We start from the raw sequence: 20,908 nt of genomic DNA, 5'->3' as shown, positions 1-20,908 counted from the left end.
TGACTTCATGATACTTATAGTAGAAAGTACAATAATGAGCCTCATAAAATCACTGACAAAACAAGTACATTGTTTACTTGAAAACCACACAGTACAAACAGCCCAAAATCAATCAAACTGGACAAAGGGATAGATTCAATCCGGACAGTGGAAGATCCGCGTTACAGCGTGAGTGACATTTAAAGGTAATTTTACGATTGAGCCGTCGTGCAGCATTTACTGTGAATGCAGTCTCGGCGAATGCGGGAACATTGCCTTTAAATGTCAATCGTGCTATGCCGCAGATCTTCCATGGCCCCGATTGAAATTTACATTTACGTCATTTAGCAGACGCTCTTATCCAGAGCGACTTACAAATTGGTGCATTCACCTTATGATATCCAGTGGAACAACCACTTTACAATAGTACATCTATATCTTTTTTTTGGGGGGGGGGTTAGAAGGATTACTTAATCCTATCCCAGTTATTCCTTAAAGAGGTGGGGTTTCAGGTGTCTCCGGAAGGTGGTGATTGACTCCGCTGTCCTGGCGTCGTGAGGGAGCTTGTTCCACCATTGGGGTGCCAGAGGAGCGAACAGTTCTGACTGGGCTGTGCGGGAACTGTGCTTCCGCAGAGGTAGGGAGGCCAGCAGGCCAGAGGTGGATGAACGCAGTGCCCTTGTTTGGGTGCAGGGACTGATCAGAGCCTGAAGGTACTGAGGTGCCGTTCCCCTCACAGCTCCGTAGGCAAGCACCATGGTCTTGTAGCAGATGCGAGCTTCAACTGGAAGCCAATGGAGTGTGCGGAGGAGCGGGGTGACGTGAGAAAACTTGGGAAGGTTGAACACCAGACGGGCTGCGGCGTTCTGGATGAGTTGCAGGGGTTTAATTGCGCAGGCAGGGAGCCCCGCCAACAGCGAGTTGCAGTAATCCAGACGGGAGATGACAAGTGCCTGGATTAGGACCTGCGCCGCTTCCTGTGTGAGGCAGGGTCGTACTCTACGAATGTTGTAGACTTGTGACTTGTGACGGCGGCCGGCCGTCACAAGTCGCAAGATTTCATCTGGAGAGAGAGGGGAGAAAGAGGTCAAAGCATAGGGTAGGGCAATGTGAGCAGGACCAGCGGTGTCATTTGACTTAACAAACGAGGATCGGATGTCGTCAACCTTCTTTTCAAAATGGTTGACAAAGTCATCCGCAGAGAGGGAGGAGGAGGGGGAGGAGGATTCAGGAGGGAGGAGAAGGTGGCAAAGAGCTTCCTAGGGTTAGAGGCAGATGCTTGGAATTTAGAGTGGTAGAAAGTGGCTTTAGCAGCAGAAACAGAGGAAGAAAATGTGGAGAGGAGGGAGTGAAAAGATGCCAGGTCCACACGGAGGCTAGTTTTCCTCCATTTCCGCTCGGCTGCCCGGAGCCCTGTTCTGTGAGCTTGCAATGAGTCGTCAAGCCACGGAGCAGGAGGGGAGGACCGAGCCGGCCGGGAGGATAGGGGGCATAGAGAGTCAAAGGATGCAGAAAGGGAGGAGAGGAGGATTGAGGAGGCAGAATCAGGAGACTGGTTGGAGAAGGATTGAGCAGAGGGAAGAGATGATAGGATGGAAGAGGAGAGAGTAGCAGGAGAGAGAGCGAAGGTTGCGACGGCGCAATACCATCTGAGTAGGGGCAGAGTGAGTAGTGTTGGAGGAGAGCGAGAGGGAAAAGGATACAAGGTAGTGGTCGGAGACTTGGAGGGGCTAGTGACTGTGACAGCATGGAATTCAAAGGAGGAGATAGACAGATGGGTCAGGGGAGAAAGAGAGAATCTAGGCCAAAGTGTGCTGGTCATATTATGTTGTGTTTGTGAAATAACTAAACTCAGCAAAAAAAGAAATGTCCTCTTACTGTCAACTGCGTTTATTTTCAGCAAACATGTGTAAATATTTGTATTAACATAACAAGATTCAACAACTGAGACATAAACTGAACAAGTTCCACAGATATGTGACTAACAGAAATTGAATAATGTGTCCCTGAACAAAGGGGGGGTCAAAATCAAAAGTAACATTCAGTATCTGGTATGGCCACCAGCTGCATTAAGTACTGCAGTTCATCTCCTCTTCATGGACTGCACCAGATTTGCCAGTTCTTGCTGTGAGATGTTACCCCACTCATCCACCAAGGCACCTGCAAGTTCCCAGACATTTCTTGGGGGAATGGCCCTAGCCCTCACCCTCCGATCCAACAGGTCCCAGATGTGCTCAATGGGATTGAGATCTGGACTCTTCGCTGGCTATGGCAGAACACTGACATTCCTGTCTTGCAGGAAATCACACACAGAACGAGCAGTATGGCTGGTGGCATTGTCATGCTGGAGGGTCATGTCAGGATGAGCCTACAGGAAGGGTACCACATGAGGGAGGAGGATGTCTTCCCTGTAACGCACAGCGTTGAGATTGCCTGCAATGACAACAAGCTCAGTCCAATGATGCTGTGACACACCGCCCCAGACCATGACGAACCCTCCAACTCCAAATCAATCCCGCTCCAGAGTACAGGCCTCAGTGTAACGCTTATTCCTTCGACGATAAACGTGAATTCGACCATCACCCCTGGTGAAACAAAACCGCGACTCGTCAGTTAAGAGCACTTTTTGCCAGTCCTGTCTGGTCCAGCGACGGTGGGTTTGTGCCCATAGGCTGCCTTACAACAGGCCTGCAAGCCGTCAGTCCAGCCAATCTCAGCCTATTGCGGACAGTCTGAGCACTGATGGAGGGATTATGCGTTCCTGGTGTGACCCGGGCAGTTGTTGTTGCCATCCTGTACCTGTCCCGCAGGTGTGATGTTCGGATGTACTGATCCTATGCAGGTGTTGTTACACGTGGTCTGCCACTGTGAGGATGATCAGCTGTCCGTCCTGCCTCCCTGTAGCGCTGTCTTAGGCGCCTCATAGTATGGACACTGTAATTTATTGCCCTGGCCACATCTGCAGCCTCCTTGCAGCATGCCTAAGGCACTTTCACGCAGATGAGCAGGGACCCTCCCATCTTTCTTTTGGTGTTTTTCAGAGTCAGTAGAAAGGCCTCTTTAGTGTCCTAAGTTTTCATAACTGTGACCTTAATTGCCTACCATCTGTAAGCTGTTAGTGTCTTAACGACCGTTCCACAGGTGCCTGTTCATGAATTGTTTATGGTTCATTGAACAGGCATGGGAAACAGTGTTTAAAACCCTTTACAATGAAGATCTGTGAAGTTATTTGGATTTTTACAAATGACCTTTGTTAGACAGGGTCCTGAAAAATGGACGTTTCTTTTTTTTTTTTTGCTGAGTTTACTTTTAGAGAGCAGTGGTGAAGAAACTGGTTGAGAGCGTGCAACATTCCAGAATCATTAACAGAGAATTCTGTGATTGCTCCAAATGGGAACAGTTGGAGCTGGACATAGTCCTGATTAAAAACATTCTCCACATCACTCTCACACACACACACACACACACACACACACACACACACACACACACACACACACACACACACACACACACACACACACACACACACACACACACACACACACAGACACACACACACACACACGAGGACCAGCTCTCCCTGCCAGGAGTGTGTTCATCTAATCATCTCTCCATATGTGCACCATTACTCTCCCGTTTCCTTGGCAAAACACACACACTCCTTGTTCTTTTTACAGAAAGTGATTCCAGCCAGGTTTGAAGTTTAGCTCGACACACACCAAGATACCACACACATTCACAGAAACACACACACCCGGATAATGCGAGCAAAGGTATTTTCACAAAATAAAAACATATACAAGTATTCCTTTGAACTATCTTACTATTCAAATGTATTTCAAGCGACGTGAGCTGAGACTCACAAACTAGTGCTGGACAGACGCTATTATGACAAAAAGATGAATTGCACCATCGTGTGGTCAAAGATGGTTTTGAAGCAAATATGTTTTGGACATTATGGTTACTAATGCTGGGGATACAGATTAAGCAATTGCTGCTCCCTTGTGGACCTATATAGTCAACACAACATTGTTCAACCAGACAGTTCTGGAATATCTATCAACCCAACGAACTACTATCCAGACCCTGCAAAATGTAACAATTCATAGATACTAACATAGGCTTTTCCAGGAATAATGATACAACCAAATATGACAAAAACATTGAATTATTTAATAATATTTTGCCATACAAAACATCTGTGCAAAAATCTTCCGACAAATACAAAGACAAGGCCTCTTGGTCAATAGAATATTCTGCATGTAAACCTTTCTTATGAATACACTGTAATACTGCAATCTAAAAAAGTTTTATGAAAAGACTGTCTTAGAAAAAGAAACTGATCTAACATTTTTTAATTTTTTTTTAACTACACAAAATAGCCAGTCCCAAGATTCACAGTCTTGTGTTTAAGTGGTTTTGAACTGGTATATATGCACTTAAATTCATATACATTTATCAAAAGATACCTGTATAAAACTCCAGATACCTAGGAAGGTAAACCTGCTTTAGAAAAAAAAAAGATATGTGGAATTTAAACAAACCAAAACCTTCATCTAAAGAGCAGGTTTGTACCTCTCGACAGTATCGGACTAATTGACACATCACAGAAAATGTCAGGATAGTAGACTTTGTACCTTGATAAAAAAAATAAGGATGCACTTAACATTACAGAGATGTGCATTATACCAAAGTTAACATGGAAGGCAAATGCTACCAAGCGTAAACCGATGATTGTCCTCTTTCTGTACGGGCAAAGGGTGCGTCTTTTTAACTAAACAGTTGCATAGCAACAAACACATTCAACTGAGGTGAAATATACTGTATTGTAGCTGCTTCTGTGAGCTGTGTGCTAAAATGTGGAAGGATTTCTCATTCACCCCGTATTGTATCAAAAGCCTTTTATCATTCATTCAGTCTATAGTAGAACATACTGTTTTATATCATGGATCGTTTTGACAAAGAAGTTGTAATCATCAGAATACATTTAGTTAGTCCCACTTCTATATATCATCAAAAGACAATACAATTATCCATCAAAGTCTGCATAGCCAATGTAAGAGCCATATTGCATAGCTGATTGTACCAGATATGAGACAATAAGAAAGGGGAGGACAGACACGGACACAGACTGGCGAGAGAAGTACGGCTGGTCTAAACACTGTTCTGATTCGATCCTAGTAGCTACAGTATATCAATTGCATACGAGTTGACAGAACCCTGTATCGAGAACGAGAGAGAGTCTAGTGGAGGCACACAGCTGTGGAGAGCGAAGCAGAGGGTATGAGCGCTATGCCATTGCATAGCGTTGCGTGGGCAGGGCCTCGTTCCTTCTCCACATGCCGCTTTGAAGTCAAATCAGAAGTCTTTGAAGTTCACATATCCCTAGAGGGGGGGCTTAGCCTTCCTGGAGGAGAGAGGTGCACTGTGGGGATGCCAGCCAGGCAGATTTGCTGACACAGGCTCAACTGAATATACAGTCCAGTACAACCTGGGACTCCCGCTGCTTCAGTACAGGGCCCCTCCAGTCCAAGCAACAACACGCCCTGCCGCAGTACATATTGTAGCTACCAGAAGTGCTCCGTGCAGCTCAGACTTTCGCAAGAAATCATTCTGACGTCAACGGGAGCCTTGGAAGATTTATTGACGTCGATGGGAGGTTATTCACAATGATGCCCGAGTGATAGAGTCATTATATTGACAGATGTGTTACTGTTGACCTACTCTGAGATTAGAAATCCCGGTGTCCAGGCAGGCAAACGGAGTAGCATCACTAGAAAAAGTCTATCAAGGCAGTTTGAGTTTCAGAATAGGGGGCAGGACACGCTTGCTGTCTCTTTTTTGTTTTTTTTTGTTCTTTTGAATATAAATCTTTGCATCTCGTTCATTCAGGATTTGCGTACATGTATTTACAAGTAAAGTAGAAAGTTGAAACAATAATTATAATAACTTTCTTACAAAAAAAATGAAACAAAAACATCAAATCAACCAGGTGATATATATAGTACAGGTATGTAGTGTATTTACAGGTCTGCAGTGATGACCGATTCGCTATACATGAGTCTGTTGGCGTCGGCCAGCAGCGCGGACGTCTGTGAGGGGTCCATCTGCTGCAAAGCCTTCTGGGACATGTGTCCGTACACCTGCATGGTCCCGCCCCCTGGCAGGGCGGATATTGCCACGCAGTGTGACAGCAGCGGCGTGTTCGCATCCTGATTGGACCCCGTGGAGGGCACGCTTGTCACGTGACCGGTGCTGGTGGAGCCGCTAGCGCTGCTGGGAGATCTGCTCTTGGGCGGGGGGAGGTGCTGCACCACCCTGGGGGGGCCCTGGGCCTGAAAGTGGGCGGCAGGGAAGGCAGCGTAGCCTGGGGGGATGGGGTACCCGTTGACAGGGATGAAGCGCTGGTGTTGGTTCTGGGCCATGGGAGCTCCATGGGTCATAGGGGTCCAGCCTGCCATCTGGTGGCCTGGATGACCTTGCGCAGGCATCCCCTGGGCCGGGTAGAGGTAGCCTGCGGCGGTGGCATAGCGCGGGTTGCTGAGGTTACTGACCGGACTGGCGCTCAACGAGGTGGTCTGAGTTGTGGCGTTGCCCCCGCCTCCTGATGGGGTACTAGAACTAGCGTGGGATGACAGGCCCTCCCAGGCCCTCAGACGACCATGGATATCTTTGAAACGTGGTCTTCTGGTCGGGCCCTCCTGCCAGCACTCTGTCATCAGGCCGAAGACCCTGGGGGGGCAGTCCTCTGGGCAGGGAAGCAGCTGACGTTTCCTCACCATCTCCATGACCTCCTGGTTACTGAAGCCGTAGTAGGGCTGCAGGCCGTAGCTGAAGATCTCCCACAGCACCACACCAAACGCCCAGATGTCTGACTCCGAAGTGAACTTCCCATAGGCAATGGACTCTGGAGGCATCCAGCGGATAGGGAGTAAAGCCTTGGGCTGGACCCTGGAATAATAATAATACAGTTATTTATAAAAAATAAAAAAAATATGTAAATACCAAAAGTTACTTTATATACAAGATCAATCAAAATCAGTGGGAACGTAAAAGCACACTAAACATAACAGCAATGACAAACTAACCAGGTGAGTACACTAAACATAACAGCAATGACAAACTAACCAGGTGAGTACACTAAACATAACAGCAATGACAAACTAACCAGGTGAGTACACTAAACATAACAGCAATGACAAACTAACCAGGTGAGTACACTAAACATGACAGCAATGACAAACTAACCAGGTGAGTACACTAAACATAACAGCAATGACAAACTAACCAGGTGAGTACACTAAACATGACAGCAATGATAAACTAACCAGGTGAGTACACTAAACATCACAGCAATGACAAACTAACCAGGTGAGTACACTAAACATCACAGCAATGACAAACTAACCAGGTGAGTACACTAAACATCACAGCAATGACAAACTAACCAGGTGAGTACACTAAACATAACAGCAATGACAAACTAACCAGGTGAGTACACTAAACAAAACAGCAATGATAAACTTACCAGGTGAGTACACTAAACATCACAGCAATGACAAACTAACCAGGTGAGTACACTAAACATCACAGCAATGACAAACTAACCAGGTGAGTACACTAAACATCACAGCAATGATAAACTAACCAGGTGAGTACACCAAACAAGGAAGTGAGCCCCATGCATTGAATGCACTGACTGGAAGATGCTCTGAATAAGTGTCTGCTAAATCACCCAAAAAAATTCTAATGTAAATGTAAACATGCCTGTAGTATTGGGAGGTGTACAGGGGGTCATGTCTAGGGTTAGGGAGACAGTGAGCCATATACAGTACCTGTGGTAGCCAGAGGCAGGATTGGGGAGTAACCGATTACACGTAATCAGTTACATGTAATCTGATTACGGAAAACTGTAAATGTAATCAGTTATATTGCCAGCAAAGATATTGTAGTCAGATCACAGATACACTTGAAAAACTAGATGATTATTTCTTGGATTACTTTTAAATTCAGAAAATATGTTTTTGAAAAAAATAATACATTATGACACCTTTCTGTTTTCTCAATGAGCATTTCAGCATTGAAAAAAAGGTGCAAGTTTAAGTTTGTTCCACCTGAGCGAGTAATCGTTGGTTCAATTACTTGACTTCCATTTAATTATTTTTTTCTGGTGAGCCCAACGCGCTGTTTCTCTAGAGCGAAATCAAATCATTCACAATATCAATCAAGTCAATAACTAGTTGGGACGCTGGGCTGAAGGGAGTTGCAGTTTTCACTAAGCAAATATTCAACCAAGTTCAGTGCAGAAACGTGGTAATTAACTACAATGACCATAATCCATTACTGGCTCGGACAGAGGTGGATACACCTTACGCCTCCTACGTTAGGTAAGATACACAACACAACAACGAGAGCGATATAGACAGTTCGTGAAAGCATCTACTTTGAAGAACTAGTAAAATTATTTCATCAGACAGCTCTGCAACATACTTAGGCAGGCTAGCCTAGCTAAATAGGATGACTAAAGACAGTAAAGTATGGGGAGCACAGAAAAAACATTAGATGGTCTGGCAGGCTGCTACTGCCAGAGCAGAGATGAGATGATGACTTTAAGAATTACAAATAATAAAGTAATCAACAAAGTAATATACAAAACGGAAATATTTTTATATTTCATAGTAATTTCCGATTTTTCTATTGATGTCTACCAAATATTGACCTGAGAGAGACAATGGAATATGTTCAATGTTTTGGAAATCGAATGCTCACTATTTTTGGCTTTTTAAATCGTATTTATTTTATAATGTATTTAATGTTTCAAAAAAGGATCTAAAGCAAAAACAAAAACATGATTATATTTGTATAATCAAACCGAAACCGAACCGACCTAAAACAGTACTATTTGTTCAGCACTACTGACCACAAGTCAGAGACTACTATGATGCTTTTAATCCATCATTTTTGTCTTCTTCTAATGCCTCTTAAGGGGAAAGTAATCTAAAAGTAACTGAAAGCAATCAGAATACGTAACTGAGTTTGGGTAATCCAACTGTAACGGATTCCATTTAGAAAGCAACCTGCCCAACCCTGGTCGGAGCTGTAGATCTTTCTGGACAGGCCAGGTCAGAGATAGGGTTAGTGCTAGGGTTAGGATGTGTACATACCTGTAGTAGTCTGAGGTGTAGATCTCCCTGGACAGGCCAGGTCAGAGATGGGGTTAGTGCTAGGGTTAGGATGTGTACATACCTGTAGTAGTCTGAGGTGTAGATCTCCCTGGACAGGCCAGGTCAGAGATAGAGTTAGTGCTAGGGTTAGGATGTGTACATACCTGTAGTAGTCTGAGGTGTAGATCTCTCTGGACAGGCCAGGTCAGAGATAGGGTTAGTGCTAGGGTTAGTATGTGTACATACCTGTAGTAGTCTGAGGTGTAGATCTCTCTGGACAGGCCCAGGTCAGAGATCTTGACGTGGAGCTGTTCTCCCACCAGGATGTTACGGGCCGCCAGGTCCTTGTGGACGAAGAAGTGACTGGCCAGGTACTCCATCCCAGCAGCCACCTAGAATAGAATAGAATTTTCGGAGTAACAGAGATGTATATCCTGCCTATCTCAACACCACACCACATCCACACAAGTTGCGAGGCAAAGGATCTGCTACGGAACAGCGCCCATGGATGGAGAGCAATTTGTGCACGTTATGGTAGTTACCTGTAAGGCCAGGTGCAGGAAGTCTCCGTGGTCCAGGCTGGACTTGACAGTCCCGTCCTCGTCGCTACTACACCCCACGTCAGAGTGAGGAGAGCGCATGATGAGGAACTCATGGAGGTCCCCTTGGTTCAGGAACTCAAACAGCATGCAGACAGGCTGTTCCTGGGTCACTACACCCAGCAGACACACCACGTTGGGATGGTGAAGCTCAGCCATGACCGACGCTTCCTAAACAGACCGATAGATAGGTACTTTATTAACACACAGTGACACATTTCATGCGAAACAGCAGTAGAGGAGGAGGGGGGGGGCAAGTGGCTGACTAGCCTGATGGTCCGGGGGTAGAAGCTATTGGCCAGTCTTACAGTTTTTGCCATGATGCTCCTGTACTGCCTGCATCTGAGTGACGGAAACGGGGCTCGGGTGGCTGGGGTCCCTGATGATCTTCTTGGCCTTCCTGCGACATGTGGTGCTGCAGGTGTCCTGGAGGGCAGGCAGTGTGCACCCATAGGTGCGTTTGGCTGAGCGCAACACCCTCTGTAGCGCCTTGCGGTCCACGGCGGTGGAGTTGCCGCACCAGGCTGTGATGCAGCCAGACAGTATGCTCTCGATGGTGCTCCTGTAGAACACTGTGAGGGCCCTTTCTTTCTGTAATCCGTGATGGTCAGGAGCCCCGGCCACATACGCCTCGTGTCCGACCCACCGAATTGCTTCTCCACTTTATCCCTGTACATGTGTTTTGCCATCTTGATCGGTGTGAGTAGGTTGTAATTGTTCTGTTCAACTATACTATTGTCCCCAGTCACCTTGTCGTGTTGATAAGCAGCATCCCTCTCCTTCAGTTTCCCTACAAGCCTGCCATCAATCTACGGTTTTTGATTCGGGTAAGTTTTGAAAGTCACCATCGGTATCACGTCATCTATGCATTTTTTTATTAAACCTGTGACTGAATCGACATATTCATTGGTGTTATCCACAGGGGCGACCCGGAAACATATTCCAGTCCACGTGATCAAAACAGTCTTGCACCGTGTATTCTGATTGGTCGGAGCAACGCTTTACAGACCTGACCCCCGGAACTTCCTTCTTGAGTCTTTGTTTGTAGGCAGGGATAAGCAAAATGGCATCATGGTCAGATTTACCAAAATGAGGACGAGAGACGGCCTTATACCTGTGTCTAAAAGATGTGTAGTTGTGGTCAAACGTGGAATTTCTGCGAGTAGGACAGTCAATATGTTGGTAATAACTTGGGAGCACGAACCTCAAATTACCTTTGTTAATGTCCCTCGCAACAATAAATGCTGCCTCCGGGTATGCGGTCTCCAGTTTGTTCAGGGTCCAATTAAAATCTTTGAGAGCATTTTTGGTGTCGGCTTGGGGTGGGATGTACACAGCCATGGCGATAATCCCTGAGAACTCTCTCAGAAGGTAAAAAGGGCAACATTTGATAACCAGGTATTCCAAGTCGGAAGAGCAGAAGCTCGCAAGTTCCTGTACGTTTCCCCCGTCGCACCATATGTTGTTGGTCATAAAGCAGAGTCCACCCCCCTTGATCTTGCCAGAGAGAGGCTGCTTCCTATCTGCTCAAAAAAACAGTAAAACCCTCTGTTTGTATATAATCTGTTTGGATGTCGGGGAAGAGCAGAGTCTCCGAGAAACAGAGTATGTTTCAGAATCTGAAGTCTCTCTGGAAGGAGATCCTCGCTCTGTGTTCGTCAAGTTTGTTCATTAATGATTAAACATTGGCGAGTAGTATGCTTGGTAATGGAAGACCCCGCCGCGTCTGCCTCTCCGTTGGCGTCTCCGCCTTCCTACTCTCCGGTAGGACTCCCAGGTAGCCTGAGGTCTCACCGAAAAGTCTAGCCCATTGTTCCACCGTCTCCGGGAAATCGGGAAGGTCGGGTGGACAGTGAGTACCCAGCAATTCATATTCCAATAGTTCTGCCAGGGTGTACGAAGTAATGCACGAAACAAACGTAAGTAAAAAAAAAAAAAAGAAAAAGAATGTTGGAACCTGCATTGTTTAATAGGGGGCTCGGAGCGACGCGCCATCTTAGCCAAGGAAAAAGAAGAATGAATCAAAGATAGCATCAATGAACATTACAATACAATGTCATCAATATTAACATGCCTGTTGGAATTCACCCCACTGGCCAGGGCTGGAGTAGTCCTTCAGGGTCTTGATGGCAACCAGCTGGGCTTGCTCCATACCAGGCAGGTACAGGTGGCCCTTGTAGATCTTACCAAATGCACATTCACCTAGCTCCTCCATGAACCGCACCGCAGAGAGGGGGAGCTCCTTGGCCTTACTCTGGAGAGAGACAGAGAGAGGTGAGGGAGGATGGAGGGAGAGAAAGAGAGAGAAGGAGCGAAAGGGAGAAGAAAGAGAGAGAGAAAAATGGAAGGGCGAGAGAGGGGACAGAGAAGGGGAAGAGAGGTTACATGCTGACCACACTGCTCGTGTTACGTGTGTGAGCGTTGCAAAATAAATGTACACATACATGTTATTCAATCATTTTATCCAAACTGCTTGCGCGCGTCAATGAGCGTCTGTATAGCCAGGTATTTTTTACGCATGAAGCGCTGCAAGTCCCGCCTCTCCCTTCTCCTCATTGGTTTTTAGGAGCATATACCCACGTGGGTGATTGAAAGCTGAACTGAGGTCCACACTCCAGTCCAGTTGGTGGTGGTAATGCACCTTAAAGTTGGTTGCCAACCGCCATAAAGTCTACAGAAGAAGAAGACTGAAGGAGAGATTACTACAAACTAAGTTTCCCCTTTTATCTGTGGAGTTATTGTTGGAGTAGAGAACACACGATTGTGCGACTCAAAATTCTACAAAGATCCAGGTAAAAAATAACAACCCAATGTTTATATCGCAGGGCAAATTAGTTACTAACAGCAAGCTATTTAGCTAAATGTCCATTCATGTTTCACGTGTTTTTCGACCTGTCCCCAAACGAATACAGTTGGCTCAGAGTTTGTTTTGATATTTCAACCTGCGTGTCCTGATCGCGTCTGGTGTGGATGGACAAAATCAACGTGCGCGCGATGGCGCAGGCGCACGCCTGGTCTGGTCAGCATGTTAAGTGCTAAAATTTCAATTCAGCTCAACATACAGTACACACTCAACACTCATAATTATCTCGGCATGGGTTTGTGAGGACCGACATCAAAACTTAACAGCTTACAATTGCTGCTGGTTATAATTGTAGGTAGGCAAAGTGCCTAATATAACTGCACGCACGCATGTATTATCGCCTAGAGACATAATTACCTATTATTCTCATACTGTATCCATTATCTCCTTTCTTCAGCTCAAGTCGTCAATAAATCCGTTTAGCCCCAGACACAAAATACATAAGTGTACCAACACTCCAGCCAAGAATCTGGCAGCACACTACCAACATAAACAACAATAAACTGACAGGTTAGTGCAGATTTGAGAAATTGCAGGTCATTAATTTTCCCCAGAATTATTAAAGTGGAATGAAGTGGCCCAGTAATAACAGAAGAAGGTAAACGTTCGGTTTAAGGGATGACAGACATTTGTAATTATCTATCCACCTGGGGACTGAACCATGAGAAACAGAGGGGAAGCCAAGAGGGCCAGCCAGTTGCATGGTTATGAATTTGAACGCAGAAAACTGCCAATCCCCCCTCTCTCAAACAAATATGTATGGACCAAACTCCATAATTACTCAACTTGTACAACATGTAGAGCAATCTTCACATCGCATGTTGGAAATCAGGGTCAAATTCCATATCTATTCCAGTCAATTCAGAAAGTAAACCAAATTCCAATTCCACATTTTCCTGATTGAAAAGCATTGAAGAGTATTGGCATTGCAGTGTACTTCCTGAATGGAATTGAAATGGAATTGACCCCAAGCCTTGTTCATCTTCAGTCATGAGTCAGATGCACTACAGTAAAGGGGACCTCACCATTTTGTCTTTCTATTGAACATAGTCTTTGAAGTTTTATGTTCCATAACCTTTCATATTGTCTTGTCATCCCAACAGCCTTCAGATAGCCTCTCCTGTCCTACGGTCTCATATCTCTGAGCTGTCCAGGTGATCTGGACAGCTCAGGAGGGGGGGGGGGGGTTACAGGGGGGCTCACAGCTCAGTCAGGACAGAAAGAGATAAAAGGTGAAGGGAGGAGGCGATGAGAGATTCCAGGAACTCCCAAATAAGAAATTAAATTCCTGACAGAGGCCACAGTCAGCTGGGGGGAAGGGAGGGGGGGTGCTGCTGGGGAAGGGGGGGAGTGTTTGGGGGAAGGGCCTGGTTAGCAGTGGAATGGTGAATAGGGGATGTTACTGTTATGAAAAGGAGGACAGATGTTTTTGGTTTGGGTTACCGCCCTCCCGCGGCCAAACCAGGCTCATCCCTGGAGTGAAAAACGAACAACGACTCCCCGGGTGACCCTGGAGCAAGGCCTGACGGGTTGCGGTGACACGGACGAGGAGGACATGAGCAGTGGGGCAGACGTTTTTCGTACTGTGACAAAAGAACACAGTCCGCCTCGGGACAGGAATGCGCGTGTGGGTGCGCGTGTTTATGTGCGTGTGTGACGGGGACCACAACACAGCGCTGTCTAATACAGCGAGCCAGCCCACAGCTGTAGCGTTGACGGGCAATAACACTGTGGACGTATGTCTAACAGCATCAGTTTACACCATAACACAGCCAGGATAATCTGCTAAACAGGATGGAGATAGATAGGAACATAGAAAGAATGTAGGGCTGACTGTAGTATGATCCGCAGAAGAATATGAAATATGCAATACATAGCTGGCAAAACACTGATACTGCTGTCAAACATCACAAAGAACCCCAGTGAGACATAGAGAGAGAGACAGAGAAGGAGCTGCAGCTGAACATTCCTCATCCTGCTGAGCTCTGATAGAGATCTTAGGCTCTGGCATGAACGGGGTCACACGTAGGTAAACACACACACACACACACACACACACACACACAAAAGTGCACGCACATCCGCACGCACGCCTGCACACTCACATTTGAAATACTTAATTTGAATCCACCAATCAAATTGACAGAAAAAAGGATCCCAACATTTCAAAGGTCCCTGTATGCAGGGCAATCAAGGGTACAAAAAAAGCCTTCTCCAAACGGCTAGGCTGCCCCACGACAGCTGAAAACAGAGCAGTACCTAGCCAATTGCTTTTGCCCTAGTTTTTCGCCAGGCCCGCAATCTGGAGGCCACGCACCGCAAGGCTGTGTACGTGGCCGAGACTGCCATATAACAGCGGCACCAGCTTGCACCGCCACCCGAGGCTGTCCAAGCGTGCCACGAGGGGATGGTACTTAAGCAGCTTCTTGGCAAAGGCCTGCTCCGTGTAGCCGTCCAATGAGCAGCCCACTTCCAAAATGAGCACCCAAACAACAACAATATCTGCCGTATATGGCGCACAGGAAAACGCATCGTCATCAACACCCAACCAGCTTCCCCTTTACACAAGGATGTTTACGCATGCGTGTTGTTGGTGAGACACACACGCACACACACACAGACACTTACACAGCAACACACACACCATAGAGCTTTTCCATACCTCCTCTGGTGAATTTAAATGAGAGTACTTCTGCAGTGTTTTGTCTTTGGGAGTCAGAATAGAATTCTTCAGAGGGAGACAAAACACCGGCCTGAAACCTGTGTCTTTGAACTGGGTGGGGCCGGAGCGTGCAGGGGTGAGAGGGCTGTGTGTGTGTGTGTGTCAGCAGTATGGTGGCTGTTGCTGCTGCCGTGTAGTTGGAGGAATGCAGGGAGGCAGCAGAAACAATAATGCTAGTGCGGTGATGCTGGGGTGGGGTGACTGGTTCCTGGATCTGGGCTTGGGGAGAGGGGAGGGAGAGAGAGGGAGAGAGGGAGAGAGAGAGAGAGAGAGAGAGAGAGAGAGAAGTTGCAGCAATGGGACAAGACTGTAACTACCAATTGGATATCACAAAAAAGGGGGTAAAAAAAGGGAAGAGGAGCGGAAGGGAGGAAAGGATGTCATTGACCACTGGAGGATGAGAGAGATCCTACTCACTTTAACATCCACAACACATAACTCTGCCTCATAGACGGGACTGTGTGCTTTTCACTCTTTCTACACCTCCAACATTGAGTCTTAGTGACATTCTCCCACTCACATGTAGTGCTGTAAACAGGGTGCCACTCAGCAGGCCTTTACCCATAAAACCTATTTAGCTGAGATATGTAGGTGTCATGGCCCTGATTCCTCTAACCCTAGCCCTATCACCACCAGGAGAGAGGCCCAGGGATACCAGTGTGTGTGTGTGTGTGTGTGTGTGTGTGCGTGCGTGCGTCTGTGTTTGTCCTCTAACCCCATCAGCACCAGGAGAGAGAGAGGACCACCACTTTATGACTGGAGTGTGAAAACAGAATTTCTCAGACACACTGCCTGCTTTGTGTCCTACACCAACACCACGCCATAGTCAATGGGCCTGGGTCTCTGGCTGGGCCAACAGAGTTCAGGCCCACTGGGACCAGTGTGTGTGGGGGACTGAGAGCGTTCTGTTTGTGAGTGAGTGAGAGAGAGAGAGTGTGAGAGAGAGAGAGAGAAAGAGTGCGTGCCGTGTGTGTTGTTTTGGAGTTTGCACATAGTGTGAGTTGTGTGTGTGTGTGTGGACTGAGTGGACCATAAGAGGGTGAGGACTATGGGACTAGAGATGGTGCTAGCTAAATGTTGTACCTTGGGTTTGTAGTTGGTGAGCATGGACATCTCCACATTCTGTCCTCTGACAGGTTTGGGCTGTCTGGGCGCCGGGGGTCGGGCAGCCTTCTGGTTGTTACGACACACGCAGATGAAGAAGAAGAGGAGGGCGATGGCCAGAGGGATGGCTACGCTCGGAACCAGGATGTAAAGAATCTCCATGTTACTGCCCCCACGGTTCTCCTTATAATCTTCACGGGACATGGATAACACAGGGTTAATGTTCCACCTCTATGCTTCTAACCCAAACAGCACACCGTCCACTGTAAATAACAACGCGGCGCTGCGATTTAGTGTTAAAACACCCATAACATATAAAGCCTAACAACTCATGTGTCTATTTGATAGGTTGCAGCATTGACACCCAATAATAACAAAACGGCAAAAGGACATCGATGTGTTTCTAACCACCTATGTCCCCCATTGTCTCACCACAGATGGGGATGTCACATAGCTCCATACGGACTCCCTCGTCCAGGGTGAAGCACCATGGTCCCTCCTGCTTGTTGCCGGGGTTACGGCAGTACGAGTGGCCTCCGCTGAGCTCTGGGTAGCGCAACGCCAGGTAGGTGTGGCTGTGAGGATACTGAGAGTTCCAGGGCTGGCACTGACGACCCGACTTGGTCTTACTGACCGTCCCGCGGTAGGCTGAACCACTGCTGTTGAAACACTTGTGGTCTGGTTGAAGTAGGAGGGACAGGAAACAATGTGTGTTAGACCAAACTGTGGAGCAAAGACGTATCGGGATGAATGATACGATTATTTATTGTTGCTGATACTGTACAGTATGTTTGATTATGATTTGCAGTTGCCTAGCAATACTGTTGGTAGTGGACTACAGTGTGTTTGATTATGATTTGCAGTTGCCTAGCAATACTGTTGGTAGTGGACTACAGTATGTTTGATTATGATTTGCAGTTGCCTAGCAATACTGTTGGTAGTGGACTACAGTATGTTTGATTATGATTTGCAGTTGCCTAGCAATACTGTTGGTAGTGGACTACAGTATGTTTGATTATGATTTGCAGTTGCCTAGCAATAGTGTTGGTAGTGGACTACAGTATGTTTGATTATGATTTGCAGTTGCCTAGCAATACTGTTGGTAGTGGACTACAGTGTGTTTGATTATGATTTGCAGTTGCCTAGCAATACTGTTGGTAGTGGACTACAGTAGGTTTGATTATGATTTGCAGTTGCCTAGCAATACTGTTGGTAGTGGACTACAGTAGGTTTGATTATGATTTGCAGTTGCCTAGCAATACTGTTGGTAGTGGACTACAGTATGTTTGATTATGATTTGCAGTTGCCTAGCAATACTGTTGGTAGTGGACTACAGTATGTTTGATTATGATTTGCAGTTGCCTAGCAATACTGTTGGTAGTGGACTACAGTATGTTTGATTATGATTTGCAGTTGCCTAGCAATACTGTTGGTAGTGGACTACAGTGTGTGGATGCCAACGGGGTTAGCTATAAAAGCGGATTTAAGATAACAACAGAGTAATATCTTACTCTTCTTTACGGGCCACGTGAAGACTATTGATATTGGAAGTACAGTTTACAATATAGCATGTCTTACTCTCGTCGATGGGCTCAGCCATGGGGATTCCTATCCTCATACAGATAGACTACGGTATGTGTTGTATTGCAGGTACACAGCTTGGCGTCTTACTCTTGTCGATGGGCTCAGCCATGGGGATTCCTATCCTCATACAGATAGCAGCCTCTGGGCTGTCGTGTGCTGCCAGGTCCTCACAGTTCGGCAGCTTCAGTCTCTTCAGGATGATGGGGTTGGAACGGGCGATGATGTATTCGGTCTTACACAGGTCATTCTCCAGGATCTCACATTCATCCTATACGGACGGGGGGGGAGAGAGAGGGGGAGAGACTGATACAAAGAATACAATGGAAGCAGCAGAACGTTGTAACACACGCTAGGCTAATCCAGAAGGTGACCACCGCCACTAAACTAAATAGAGGTATTTCTCACTGACTAAATGGTGTATTATATCCACTGTCAATGCTAGCAAGTCTAAATATATCCAGCTTTATATTGTGTCACACTGACTGTCTCCAGGCAGTGTGACATAGCCACATAGACAATTACCTTACACAGGTCCCTGGGCTTGTCTACCCCAGAGCTGCGGTCACATGTAGGGAAGGCAAAGTGGCACAGAGACGGGATGGCGAACTGGGAGCAGCGGTCCGACAGGTGGTTGGACGTTCCGATCATAGTGAAGGCGGCTGGGGGGGAAAGTGGTCGTGTTTTTGGGCATAAGAAGTCTGAAGTTTAGGTATACATACAACTATAGCTATAGAAATGCATTGAACTTTTCTCTCTCCACCGAGATCAAGTACGACCGAGATCAAGTACGACCGAGATCAAGTATGACCGAGATCAAGTACGATTGAGATCAAGTGTCATATGGGACAGTCGTAACCTTTGCGGGGATCGCCTACATCCAAACTTTTGGGGAACATTTCCCCCCGTCCAGTCAGACACAAATCACTCATAGTTCATGTCTGGTCCTGTAGTGTGTATATTTGCTCTAGAGTGCAGTCGTAGTTTAGGACAGCAGCCTGTCTGTCTGTATTACAGGGCCTGTAGAGACTGTGGTTTACAGGGAAAGTATAGCAGCTACATACTCCACATCGTCTCTGGGTTTCTGGGTTGGGACTGACAACCACAGACAGTGGCAGGCAGCCCTGACACACTCAACTACGAACGGACACATAATGTCTCCAGGAAAATAAACAGAGCCAGACGCACGCACGCACGCACACACACACACACACACACACACACACACACACACACACACACACACACACACACACACACACACAGATACAGACATGCGTATGAATGCTCTCTCTCTCTCTCACACACACACACACACACACACACACACAGCGATGTTCAGACACGTCCGACGAACTACACTTGGGATACCCAGACGCAAAGCGTAGACTGCGTGTGTACCACATTGTGACGTTAGCATCCTGATCTCCCTCTTATCCTTCTACCAGACATCCTCTCATCGTCCCTAGCTGACACTGACAGTAATGGCAAAGCGACAGGCTCAACCTGGGTCAGATTGGAGCTGGAAACGTTGGTTTACATGAAGGACCAAATCTGGACCATGACCCTTATCTCTGTACACTGACCTCACTCACAATACACCCATACTGGGACAGACGGATACGGGAAACGCACACACATCACACACATCACACACATCACACACGGGGAGGCAGATAGCGTACCCGTGATCTGGGTCTCGATCTCGCCCTGCATCTGCAGCGAGTCGACGAAGATGCTGCGGTTCCCTATGAAGCGAGAGCAAGCTACGCCCCTGTACGGCTGGCAAAACCCCTCTTCATCAAAATCATCCCTGTTAGAGAGAGACGGGGAGAGAGAGAGGTAGAAAGTGGGAGAGAGAAACAGATGGAGAGAATGAATAGACATTACAGTTCACAGTACGGCCACTAGAGGTCAGCATAGCATGCATTACAGTTCATAAGCATGTGGCACAAACACTTTTCTCTCTCTGCACATCTCTTCACAGTGGAACTTGGGCTGTGAAGGTCATGGAATGTTGGATGGCGGTAATTGACCAGCCAAAAGACCGTGGCCACCGTAATAGCAGTTCATTCTACATAGACAAGTTCAACAATATAGGCTGCCTACTGCAGTGCAAGTGTTTGCAGAGAAAGCAGTTGCCTGCAAAAGTTACCCTCAGCAAATATAGGGTTGAATACATTTGCCATCAAAAAGTTGCACATCCAAGAGGAAAACAATTAGCGGGCTAAGCAACTCCAGCATGGTTTGCAAGTGCATGAGCGTTTATTTGGCTGAAGGCTAATCACCCACTGGTAGGCTATGCACATTTGCAAGCAATCATGTGTGGATCTATCTGTTTGCTAGCCAGCTAAATTAGCTAGCTATCTTGCTTCAACAGTCGACGAGTGTCCAGCATGCTGATCGTGCAATGATGTCTGAAATATGGTCCAACAAGCAAGTGATGCACTAGGAAAATATTCTCAATCCCTTTTCATTCAGAAGTTCAAGCTGGCAGCATCAAAACAACTTTGTAACGACAGACCCACTAGTGTTTTCAAATCTGCGCAGGCCCATCGTCAGCTGTCGCACAGACGGCCAGACGCACAGATGTACTGACAGCCCGGAGCCAATATGACTAACCGTTACGAAATGCATTTGTCAGCTGAATTACACGTTTATTCTGTATCACTCAACTCTCATTTATGAGTCTCGTATTGAGAGGAATATAGATAGACACAGTGCATTCGGAAAGTATTCAGGCCCTTTGATTTTTCCACATTTTGTTACGTTGCAGCCTTATTGTAAAATGTATGAAAAACAAATCTGCACACAATACTCCATACTGACAAAGCAAAAACTGTTTTTTAGAATTTGGGGAAAGTTTATCAACAATTCAAATCTTAAATATCAC

General features: G+C 46.5%; 1 protein-coding gene across 3 annotated transcripts in view; it reads right to left on the bottom strand.

The window, feature by feature from the left end:
- Positions 1-4,132: 4,132 nt before the first annotated feature.
- The window catches only part of LOC115192231 (inactive tyrosine-protein kinase transmembrane receptor ROR1), a 161,890-nt gene continuing 145,114 nt past the window's right edge, over positions 4,133-20,908 (bottom strand). For 2 of the 3 annotated variants that reach the window (XM_029750500.1, XM_029750501.1), the window contains 9 exons: positions 19,701-19,828; positions 18,541-18,677; positions 18,106-18,286; positions 16,867-17,112; positions 16,414-16,625; positions 11,820-11,999; positions 9,689-9,916; positions 9,393-9,538; positions 4,133-6,933 (listed from right to left, as the gene is read on the bottom strand). In XM_029750500.1, the coding sequence (XP_029606360.1) occupies positions 6,006-6,933; positions 9,393-9,538; positions 9,689-9,916; positions 11,820-11,999; positions 16,414-16,625; positions 16,867-17,112; positions 18,106-18,286; positions 18,541-18,677; positions 19,701-19,828 (2,386 nt within the window). In that variant the 3' untranslated portion in view covers positions 4,133-6,005. Of the gene's footprint in view, positions 6,934-9,392; positions 9,539-9,688; positions 9,917-11,819; positions 12,000-16,413; positions 16,626-16,866; positions 17,113-18,105; positions 18,287-18,540; positions 18,678-19,700; positions 19,829-19,972; positions 20,035-20,908 lie in introns of those variants that run through there. The other variant, XM_029750502.1, reaches the window with a different exon arrangement.

Source organism: Salmo trutta, chromosome 4 (genome assembly GCF_901001165.1).
Source record: "Salmo trutta chromosome 4, fSalTru1.1, whole genome shotgun sequence".
NCBI classification, from domain to species: domain Eukaryota; kingdom Metazoa; phylum Chordata; class Actinopteri; order Salmoniformes; family Salmonidae; genus Salmo; species Salmo trutta.
The sequence above is the reverse complement of the archived record's forward strand: the minus strand, read 5'-3'. Positions and strand labels throughout refer to the sequence as shown.